This window comes from Papilio polytes, unplaced genomic scaffold, assembly GCF_000836215.1.
Source record: "Papilio polytes unplaced genomic scaffold, Ppol_1.0 DF824303.1, whole genome shotgun sequence".
Lineage (NCBI taxonomy): Eukaryota > Metazoa > Arthropoda > Insecta > Lepidoptera > Papilionidae > Papilio > Papilio polytes.
Genome location: NW_013524901.1, coordinates 295,553 through 307,469, shown reverse-complemented (window position 1 = coordinate 307,469; position 11,917 = coordinate 295,553). Strand labels below are relative to the sequence as shown.

General features: G+C 32.9%; 1 protein-coding gene across 1 annotated transcript in view; it reads left to right on the top strand.

Annotated features, from left to right (window-relative positions):
• The first annotated feature begins 1,713 nt into the window (after positions 1-1,713).
• The window catches only part of LOC106101179 (neuropeptide FF receptor 2-like), a 15,291-nt gene continuing 5,087 nt past the window's right edge, over positions 1,714-11,917 (top strand). Inside the window, exons 1-5 of the mRNA XM_013280328.1 lie at positions 1,714-2,033; positions 9,256-9,398; positions 10,054-10,280; positions 10,867-10,969; positions 11,167-11,264. Of these exons, the coding sequence (XP_013135782.1) occupies positions 1,810-2,033; positions 9,256-9,398; positions 10,054-10,280; positions 10,867-10,969; positions 11,167-11,264 (795 nt within the window). The 5' untranslated portion in view covers positions 1,714-1,809. The remainder of the gene's footprint in view (positions 2,034-9,255; positions 9,399-10,053; positions 10,281-10,866; positions 10,970-11,166; positions 11,265-11,917) is intronic.

Below are 11,917 nucleotides of genomic sequence, written 5' to 3'. Positions count from 1 at the left end.
AATATTTTGTTTTTGGTGTATTTTGTTTTGTTTTTAGTGCATTTTGTTTTGTTTTTGGTGTATTTTGTTTGGAAGTCGGTTTTGTTTTTTTTTAATTCTGTTAAAGAGTACGTATTAGTACATAATTAATTTATTTTAGCACGAGTTTAATAAATCGTGCGAGTCCAAAATGTCTTATAAAAATTCAAAATTATAATTTATTAATTAAAAAGGTGTAGTTCAGAATACTGCAAAGTAACAAACCATCTGATGCTATTTATCATATGCCGCCCACATTAAACGTCTTAGATAACTTTATTAATTAAACATCAGAAATTACATCACGAAACACAAAAGGAAGATTTTGCAATTCTGTGCAATGAAAAATCGAATAATATTTTCCTTTCTTTTAAAAATCACTCTGAAGTAAATTTATCGTACTGATTCGACAAAATGTTTTATTTCCTTGCATTAAATGGTTTTTAAAGTTTTGTTTAAACTTTAATACAACTTAACAAGCTAAGGGCCTGCCTATAACTACTTTTTTTTTATATCATCAGATTTTGATAATTTACTAATGTTTCCTTTAACCACTCCAACTAAGCTCGAGGCTTATGCTAAGATATGGTTCACGACAATAGTCGAATGGCGGGATTCGAACACTCGACCGCAAGATCGGCATTCCGTTCCCCAAACCTTTGGGCTATTGGAGCTTAAATCCTCGTGTAGTGTAAATTTGACACATATACAGAATTATACATAATACTATGTATATACATATGTTCGATATACACAAGTATTTATATTCTGTACATCACAATATGTTAATCATGCAATGCATAATTCCATATCTAATACCGATCAAGTGTCAAGTAAAATGTTTTACGTGAATTAAATCTTGTACCTTGCTGCAAATACACACTGTTAAACATAAAGACTTGTTGCATCGCCTTTTAAAAAAAATCAAATTACCAATTGAGTTTTTTTTTTTTAACTCATTTATCTAACTAAATGCAAAAGATACAAGTAAGTAAGAAATTGTTGTTTTGCAAGAGTGCTTCCGCAGTTATAATTCGTGTTTAAGGACCAGAATGCAAGGTGGTTTAACCTTTTTGCACTTATTACTGAGGAAAGGGAGCTAGTGGTCCTTGTAATAGAGAGCTATTACAATTGTTACCTTTGCAAGTTAAAGTACCTTTTATATGGGAGGGCAATAACGTTGGCAACTCCTGAAGGAACAATCACTTAAATTTATTTTCCCTTAAAATTAAATTATTCATTCGTGTTAGAATTCTTGTCTTATTTTAACGTAAATGTTTGCTAATTATGCTTTTTCTGAATCTGTTCTTAGCTGAATCTGTTTCCAAAATACATTTGTAGAAAATTATAGCCGGGAACTAAACAGCTTTCTCTTTCAAATTGGATACATCCGTCCCTCTTTCAGTTTCAGAGTAGGCGTTCATTCAGTCAGTTTCAGCTATCTGAATACTGTGGACGCGCTAAAAGTCTACACATTACGGGAATGTGCCCGCGGACGTGTGTTAAAAATTCATACGAACAATGTTACATTAAACGAATACTTGTTCTGAGATTCAACAATTTTAAATACGATGAAAGGGGTATAATAACTGTGCTCTTATTTAAGCTGCTTTTTATAAATATGAAGTGTTGTAAACTATGTGTTGATTGCTTAACTTAATAAATTATATTGTACATAGATATAATAACAATAAAACTCTGATATATCTCTAAAATGTTCCTAGTTAAAAAATGTGTTGTTTCCGTGCGGTATTGTGGTTTTAAGTGTGTATAAAGTTTGGAAATATTAAAATGAACGAAAAGGTAAATGATACGTTTAGCAACGTGGACTATTTAAAGGATTTGAATTTTAGTGTGAGTTTAATGAATGAAAGCTTGCGTTTCGACACCGAGTTGGATATTTTATTTCGTCCTGAGGGAGTGCTGATTGCACTCTACGTGCCAATTATCCTGCTCTCTCTGATTGCAAACATTCTACTCATCGTTGTCGCGATTAAATGCAACTATACCAAAAAGTAAGTTTTTTAAGTATAGTTATTTTAATAGTTTAGTTAATTAAAAATGTTTATTGAAGTTCTTTATTTTAACTCGTGTAATTTGTTTTAAAAAAGGAGTTGCTTAAGGGAATGAATTCAGATGTGACAGTTGATAGAGATGTATGGAAGTGCAGTACATACTGTGCCGACCCTCCATAGCGACAAGGTTGATGACATTTTAACAATGAATTTGTACAACTAAACACGTACAGCTGTAACACACATAACCTTGCATTTAAGAATGGTTATCGTTCGACATAATGTAGAATCTAAAATATTTATTTCATATTTCTTTGCAAAAACGTTGCCCTTGACATATTATTTCGTACAAGTAATTTTTTACGTTGCTCTTATTGCGAGTAAACGTAGCCGTTTTGCGCAAAAAGTCTCCGAGCAATTTTACAGAAGAGAAACACTTTGTAATGAGGCAAGTGTACATTAAACAAAGCGTTGTTTTAAGGCTTCATACAACAAAGCTTCGACACTATTATTTTGATGCTACTCGTAAAATGCCTTGTTATAATAAAGAAACGAACGTATGCTTCGACGGATATTAACTTAAGTAACTACAAAAGGACAACATAAAAACTCCGAGTGCAACTGGAATTCTATCTTATCATACAGTGGTGAAATTTGGCAATGAAATTAGGAAATATCATTTAATTATTTTAAAGATTAGTAATAAGAAATAATACTTAGTAGGATTAAAATATGTCAAGTTATAATAACTGTCCAAACTGATTCTTTACACTAAAAATGGAGTGATAACAGTCGTTCAAACATTTTACATGTCTATAAAAAATATGACCCCTTACTGTGGAGTAAACACACAAACTATGTTACATCAAATATTCGTTGTATTTGCCAAAACAGTTATGTTACAAATGCTAGCTATCAAGCAGTAATCCAAATATTACAGTGAAATGATTGAAAACCACTTCAGTGAACTTTTTTAGACTAACGGCCGAAAACGAATGGAATTGTATGTTATTATATATGCATCTTAAATTATAAGGCCACTAAATTGCAAATTCTACAATATTTTTGACCTCTCTCCCAAACCGTAACGAAACTTATTCGCAAGGAAATTAATAATGTTTTATTTTTTTATATTACGACAGATTTTCACATGAAAATAACACCGGATGCCGTCTAGTTGACTTCCGATCGTTGGGAAAAGAAAAACAAGTTATTACTTCGTATAAAAGTGTAGCTTTATTATGATTTAAGTTAATATGTTACGAATTAAATTATTAAATGTTTATTTGTAGGTACATTTCACTGACCAGTATATTTATCTTTAGAACAAAAAGTTTTAAAAAAATATCCTTAATCTCTTTACAAAAATATTCAAACCTTACTTTTGAATAAAAAAGCTTTATACTCAAAAAATAAGAAATATTTATAAAAACATAATCTAAATTCCTTAGTTCTTCAATTATGCCAAACTCACATTTAAATTATTACTGTTAAATGGTTTACTTTCTGGATAGGGCAAATTATCTATACTATTATAATAAAGCGTAAACACACACTTCTTTGTTGCCTAAGATGTCAGCAATTACAGCATGTTTTTGAATAATTCTTCTTTAAATAAAAAGCCCTACATTTACGTCACGCTTTAAGATGTATATTTTAACGCCATTAAACTTAGGGGGTAAATATTTTGGATAAAAACCCTAATGTGGGAAAGAGACCATTAGTTGCTGCCAACATCAAGGAAACAAGGTTGCCATGATTTGTCATCATGTCATGTCATTTTGACATTTGCAATTGATAATTTGACATATGTAAACCATATAACTAATAAAATTTTCATAATTTTACGCGGATGAAGTCGCACGGGAACAACTAGTATAAAAGTCAACACTAACAAGATACATTTTTAACATCACAAGACACATAATTTATACGTAACTAGCATTTTCAATGATTGATATACGAAGCGGGGCTGTATCACTGGTATACTTAATAAGTATCGGAAAAAAAAAACCTAAAAAATTACCCTGAGGGTTAATAATTACAGCTTTGAAGTGTTCGGTTTAAAAGTATTTCCCAATCAACCAAATCCTTTAATATTTTAATAGAATCATTGAAATTAATTACTTTTTTAACGTATCAAAAGCTAAAACATTTTAATTATTTCATTTGATCTCTTGTACTAACAAATCGGGTATAAATAATGTTTTCACATAAAACACACAAACAGAACAGGTGTAGGACGTCCAAATATATACAGAAATAAAGTTTGTTTATGAATCTTGTAACAAGAATTGAATATTGAATCTTATTAAAATATTATCGGCTGTCTGTTCTGGAAACTGACGATTTAATTATCTTTAACAAGCTTCTAATGTTACATTCATAACAATAGATTATTATATTCTATTAACTGTTAATTAATGGCAACCGATGAAAACTAAAGTATCTTGTAATTAAGCCTTTTCCATTGATATTAAGTACTGATTATAAATATGTAAGTTTAAATGGATGGATGTTTCCTCCATGTCGACTTAACAACTCACGCTTAACTTTGTTGTACATGTAGAGCACATAAGCTACTAATTGGACCTTTTTAAATTATCGCGGAGAGTCACGGGCAATTGCTAGTCTTATATAAATAGATACACGTAAAGGAGTAGCACACACTAACGCACAGTAAAGGAGTAAGGTGTTGCATTCAAGTTTCAGAAGTTAGGTAGGTTAAAGCTAATTTCCTTGCAAGTCGAGCGGCGCGTGTAACCGAGAGGTCGAGACGCTTATTTATTCGCGTGTTCAAGCAATATCGAGTTCCAGTTCAAATGGCTTTAACTCACAAGTACACTTTTATTAAACTAACCATAGTAAAGTGATACAATTTCTTAATCGTGTAAAATGCTTATTTTGTATTAGTCATGAGATATATTGGAAAGGAAGTGGTTACATAAACGTTATTCTTCTTTAAAATTGTTACTTTGTTCGTATTTAAATCAGACGATTCGATAACATGTTTCATAACACATAAATCACTACAAACGTTTTAATCGCGTTTGCATAATTTCACGGAAGTTACTGTCAAATGTAAACGATAGCTTATTCATAGATATTTGTTACAAAATGTTTATCTTGATGTCAATGAGTAGGAATAGTTGCCAGGTATAATCTGTTTGTTGGATGTTGGCCAACACAAGCTCGTTGATGCGAGCCCGCTCCCACCTTTGCCACGTGATACACTGTTAATTGACGATCATTGTAATTCATAATAACATGAACTAATTCATGTACAACTACAGTTATGTAGTGAAAACCTTGTTAATAAGCTTGAGGTTATTAAACTGGAATGAATTTGTAATATCTATGGTTTAATTGTAAATAACACTATACCCTTAATGTATTTCGCGGAGAAGTGTGCTAATTACTATTGTGAGTAAATACGTTGATACGTATAGTTAATATATGGGTACATATGTCTACGATTTGATGTATGTAATGTGGTCACCGTGTATGAACAAGAATGCTCTACAAAGCAAGATCACTGCTCAATAACTAGAATGTAAACAGGACAGTATTCTATAACTTACTCTGTGAATTCGCTTGTCTAATTCATAAAAATTATAATCTTTCATGAATAAAAAGCATTTATCGTAATATTATTGGAAAACTGTTTACTACCGCTGAATTATACTGAAAATTAAATAAAAACCCTGTTGATAACAAAAATAGTCTTTTATTACGTCATTTTAAATTCTTGTTAGTGTTTTGTTTTATTTAAGGATTGCCTTGTTCTAAAAATTTGGAGTTAAACTCCGAATATCTTAAAGATAAGACAAAAAAAAGAATGTTTATCTTTTAAAAAAAATGTCACGTAGCCTCGAAATTTCTCAGTTCTTCTGCGTTCTGTTTCGCTTCGTGAAATTAAAAAATGGAACAACATATTTCGCTTTTGTGACGCATTGTTAAGCTTGTAATGTGACGTCACTAATTACGTCAGACCGAAAACCGTGTAGTTTCCCTTTATCTTCTTGTTCGAGTAAGAACGCTATTATTGTTCTCTTGACGTACTTTGTCCCGCGGACATTTTTGTCGTAAATAAAAAATACCTACAATTTCCAAATTCAATTAATTTCGTTTGTTTATACAAGGGCTTATCTAAACATAAAGGCGAGCGTCCAGTACCTCATTTCTTTATTTTGCATATTTGTAGCGATATTTAGTTTTTAAAACACATAAAAGCTTTCTATTTTTAACCCTCTCATCGAACAATAAACAGCGAAAGATTATTCAAATCAGTATTTTGTAGGGACGTTCCTCTATCAAAACGGTAAGAAAGACACATTTCTATTGAATAAGACGAATCCCTACGTGTGGACTGAACTTACTGAAGCACGTAATACACAAAATGTCAATCACAACACTGTTCAAACATCCGGACCGTCCAATTCGTTATCCACAAATTGTGGAAACGGAAACTAGTCTACGTGACGAAGAATGATGGCTTCAACTTCGAATTTACAGTTACGTTTTCTACAAACAAATGGGACTACATGAGTCAGAATACTGCAGATTCATTTTTTTTATTTAATTCTAAAATTAAAACTGAAAATATCAAATAAAAAATGTAGATAATAATCTTTTGTAATTTCAATCAGACCCTTTCACTATTATTAACAAACAAGAGTCTGTTAGTAAGGGTATAGAATAACAGGTGGGTGTGCGCTATTTTAAAAGCTTTGTAAGTTCTAATGTTTCAATCTATCGCCTTTAATAAGGTCTATTAGTCCATTAAATTAATTACACCAAACAAATCTAGTTTTAAAATTATACGATGCGATACTCGCAGGAAAATATAATGACATTAGATAAAGAAATGTTGGGAGACAGTCGATAAATAGAACGTGTCCATTATCCGTCCCTGCGACTAAAATAAAGGACCGATCAAGGAGATTATAGCCCTAGATGCTTATGGAAGACATTATATTGACACTTCATAGATTGTAGATATCCAATACGAGATAATGCGGTATGTAATGAAGTGCTACGCCGATAAAATTAGTTTATTTTACCCTTTCTGCAGTATTCGATCGAACAGTTGTATTAGAATTACAAACTGTCATAATTAACTTGCTCTTGTTCCTACAGAGGAATTGTACAGTGCTGCTCTTCCATACATCTCTATCTGCCGTCATATCTGAAGCCATATCCATCATACCGTATCATTTCGTCATATCTTAAGCATGTACTTCAGGGAGTGAAAAGGATGTACATCTTACATACAATCCATCCATACTTCAGTCCTCAACCTTTGTATCTATGCACATTAATCCTAGAATAAAAAAATATATTAATTTAATTTAGGTTAATATAGAACCTGTTGGGTTGGAAGGATTTACCCTAAAGCATGTAGGCATCGCTTTCATACTTCAATGAATATCACAGACAATAGAAACATCAATTCAATGCGATCTATGTATTGCCGGATTTCCTGTTCCGGTGCCATTTCCAATACCATTTAGATATATTACAATAGAAGCTCATACATTACCTTATATGAAAATACTTCGCTTCAAAAAAAATGAACATCAATATTTGAATCTTATACTTGTATCATCAAACACCTCAATGTCTATAGAACGCTTGACGTTGATTGACGAGCCGAGTTTTAGTGAAAGAAAAAAATACAATGATTAAAAATTTTAATACCCAAATAGACATTCATATTCCAAATAACAGAAATAGATTTCTTGTTTTAAATTAACCATAATAAGTTGAATTTATTTTTTCGGATAAAAATTTTTATTTATTAATTCGAGGTAAATAATAACAGATGAGTAAACAATAATTTTATAACCCTATCTCTTTTTTCAAGTCATTGTTTATCTAATTAATAATGTATTTTCTTTGTCGCGCCTTTTCGTTTAATTTCAGGTAATTACTGGCGCAGTAACTAATGAGATGGCTCTAAGGGTCGTCTACATCTGCCGCGTTATTATGGAGATTATACTCTAACCCTTGAAATTATTCACCTTAATTCCTTATTATACTAAAATTTATATTAAAAATGGAAATGGTTATTACAAATATCCTTATTAATTAGTTTATTTCAATGTAGTTTCTCTGTATTTCTCTATAATAGTGTCGCGATGTCATCTATTGATGAGCAGCGGAATTCTTATCTACGGAATAATCGAGTTGTACCCAGAATTTTCCATCGCAAAGCCATCTGATGGCCAGTAACGAAATTAAAATTGGTCGAATAATCGATGTGTTTCCAGAATGTTCTATCGCAACGACATCTGATTGAGAGTAGCGAAATTATTATTCTTGGAATAGTCGATCTGTTTCCAGAATGTTCTATCGCAACGACAACGACATCTGTTGGCCAGTAGCGTAAAAGACATTCAGATGTCTGGAATACTCGAAGCGGCATCGAGAATGTTCCATTGAATAATTGTATGATTCTAATAACCGAAAATGTAGTAGAATAAAATGACAAAAGAATAACGAAAAGAAGATCGAAATGAAATGAAAGTTTTGGTGTTAGAGCGGGCGCACACTTAAACAATCGCACACAACTGTTGTACGATTGTCGTTTGTTTCGCAGCCCATTCAAATGTTTAGCTGTACAATTAAAAATCCAGTAGTGTGCGCACCTCCAAATAAGCTCATAGGGATCAAAGCGAGACTAAACAGTCTTGCGATAATTCAGTCAAAAGCGCGTGCGCGCTTATATTGTCAGTAGTGTTTTGTGAAGTGCTCAGCGTTAGTGAATATGTGTGTGTGTCATGTAATGTTAAAGCAATATTGTGAGTGTGCGGTGATTCCCTGTTGCTGTGATTCGGGAATAAATTAGGGTAGAATTATCAAAGTTTTTTAACTCTTTTATCGCAACGCTCGAAAGAAGAGACTAACCTCATATAATAATATTATAATAATATAATATTTAACATTGTTATTGATCCGTTCTACTGACCGAACCTTTACGATTAAAGTCATTCAAGAAAATATCATTTTTCACTTATAATACTAACAATATAAGTGTATAGTATGGAATCGTGAGCAATGTTTACCTTTCTATTGTGACTGAACATAGCGTAAACGGCTTAACCATTTTGAAGTGTTCTTTCCCGGAATGTTATACGATAAAATCCTCTGAGCTTTTCGCTGACTTGATTTCATTGCTAGTTATTTATTTAATTTTATAGCTATGTTTTCTTTGTTACAGTGTGACTAACATATTCCTCGTCAATTTGTCTGCGGCCGACCTTCTGGTGACTAGTATCTGCATGCCCATACAGCTCAGCAAAGCCATCACTTTGGTTTGGTTCTATGGAGACACAGTTTGCAAAATTGTCAATTATATTCAAGGTAAGTTTTACATTAATTTCCTTAATTTTTCTCAAAGTTCTGCTGAACTTTAAATGCAGGCATTACAAATTCATTAAAGTTTATTTTAAGGATTCAACATGTTCTTGGAATTTCAATTTCGGAATTAATTCATTTTATAACATTAAAAATTTTTATGTAAGCAGATTTAATTACAGGATTATGTATTAAATGTTGGCTGAATTCACCGAAAATTTCAGATCCACGATCGCACTGCAGGTTATTCAGAACTCGAATTCCATAAACTTTTACATAGACTTTTAAAAAAATGCTCGCTTCTACCCAGTAAAGCTCGTGAGAAAACTCACTAATTGCATACTTCAATAATTAATTCACGTAATGATGAATAAAAAAGCTTTCAATGTAAACATTATGGAGGTTTTTTCACAATGTATTGTTCTAGATTTATTTGTTACTTTTGACTTCTTCTGCTTCTTAAGGTGCCTCCCCGACTGGCGAAGGTTGGCGGTCAGTTCTCCAAATTTTACTCTACCTCTTTTCTCTATCTACTTTTGACTAGAAGAAAGTAATATGGAACTTGGTTCTAACACCACACACACCATGTTGTAAACATGGAGAAAAAGAAAAAGTGATTACTCAGTTTGCCACAGAGTAGAAAAGAAGCTGTTTGTTCCAGGGGTAGCAGTAGCGGCGAGCGTGTTCACGCTGACCGCGATGTCCGTGGACCGGTGGCTGTCGATAGCGCCGGAGCCGCGGCTGCGGCCGCCGGGGCGGCGCCAGGCGCTGCTGCTGCTGGGCCTGCTGTGGGCCGCAGCCATGCTCATGTTCATCCCGCTGCTCGTCGTCGCCACCGTCAGGAAGGAGGCTGTGCCCATCATATCTAAAGCGGCCAATAACATATCTGTGTGTATTTGTAGAATTGTGTTCTTCCAATACAACAGTGTACAAATCTCAACGTATAAAAGCTCAGTCCAATTTGTGAAGGACTTTCAACTGCAGTTGATGTTATGTTTATAACCGAAAATAAATTCAACTAGAAATTTAAGATTTTAGCACTAAAAATGTATATGAAATAAAGGACAGTAATAAATTCCATTCTAAGAATTACAACTAGAATAAAACATTAAACTATGTTTCTTCGCTAAACCTACTGACCTATGTCAAAAATTATCGAAGACGTGCGAAATCCTCCAATCGGTGTTAAAGCTGTGTCTGGAATTAGCTCCGACAATGAAAAATGACCCAAATGTGTATTTGTGGGTTGATGTCTAGACTAGAATGTTGCTAATTTAGCAGACATTGTCTAGACCGAACTAAAATAGACAAGCATGTTATTGGTGATAAGTTTCTCAGACATTAACTGATTGCTTTCCTTGAAAAGAGGCGAAGTAGGACGTAAGAATTAATATTTAAATATACCTTTGTTAACATTTAGTGTTTATCTACTGAACTTTTACTATGTTTCCTATTAACACTTAACTGTTTCTAGATAGAAACGAGAGACGTCCACTTTTGCACAGAAGAATGGACGGGACCGGAGACAAGGAAAAAATTTGGAACATTCAGTTTCACACTGGTGTATGCCATACCAGGTGCGTTAATAGACACAAACTGAAATTTGTATTTAGCCCAGTAAATGTACTAATTACGGCAATTCAATCAAATGCAAGCCAATTATGTGTGCTTGAAATTGACAGATGAATAATAGCTATGTCTGATAAATTCTACACAACGCTACACGCTTTTTATTTGTTGGTAGCATATTTTTCACAAAACTTTTACGTCATAGGATCAATTACGATATTGTCGTACGCGTGCATGGGCCGCACGCTCTGCTCCGTGCGACCTCCCTTTGACATCGACGAGGGCAATGTCAGCATGCAACAGGTAACGAAAATGTTTTTACACATTTTATTTTAAGCGTTATACTAACTTGTACGTACAATGTATTGTACTATTGACATCCTACGGCCTACTGAAAGTACTAAAAAACAGACCATTCGGTAACATTGAGTTTACCCAAAGCCTACTCAATTCGTTATCAAAAAGGTCAAAGGTCACATTGGCAAAAATAGATCGTCGGACAAATAGAAGTGATACGTTAAATTATTATTTGCAGAGGTCACAACATTTGCGGTCCCTTTGAAGTAGTCCCACCCTTTAATATTTGTGTTTTATATTCACAAAATATACTCATCGTTTCTATATACAAAGAGAATATTCATACATGAAACTACTATTTAAATATACCAATATTCATAATTTATTAGGGATGACTGAATAATATCTAGACGATTTGTTGTAAATGTAAATATATAGTAAGTTTTTTAAATCCCGTAACTTCATAAATGTAACGTTTCTGTAACTAAATACCAAGTAACTGATTGCTCGTTTGCTACCTTTTGGTATATAAATTGTTTAGAGCTGTTCCACAACTGAGTGCAAGTGACGCACATTGGGCTGGATCCAGTTGCTCCATAGACAACTTTATCTGATGTTTGAAATGTTTCTTTTTTTTGCTTGAATGTGCTTTGTATCAG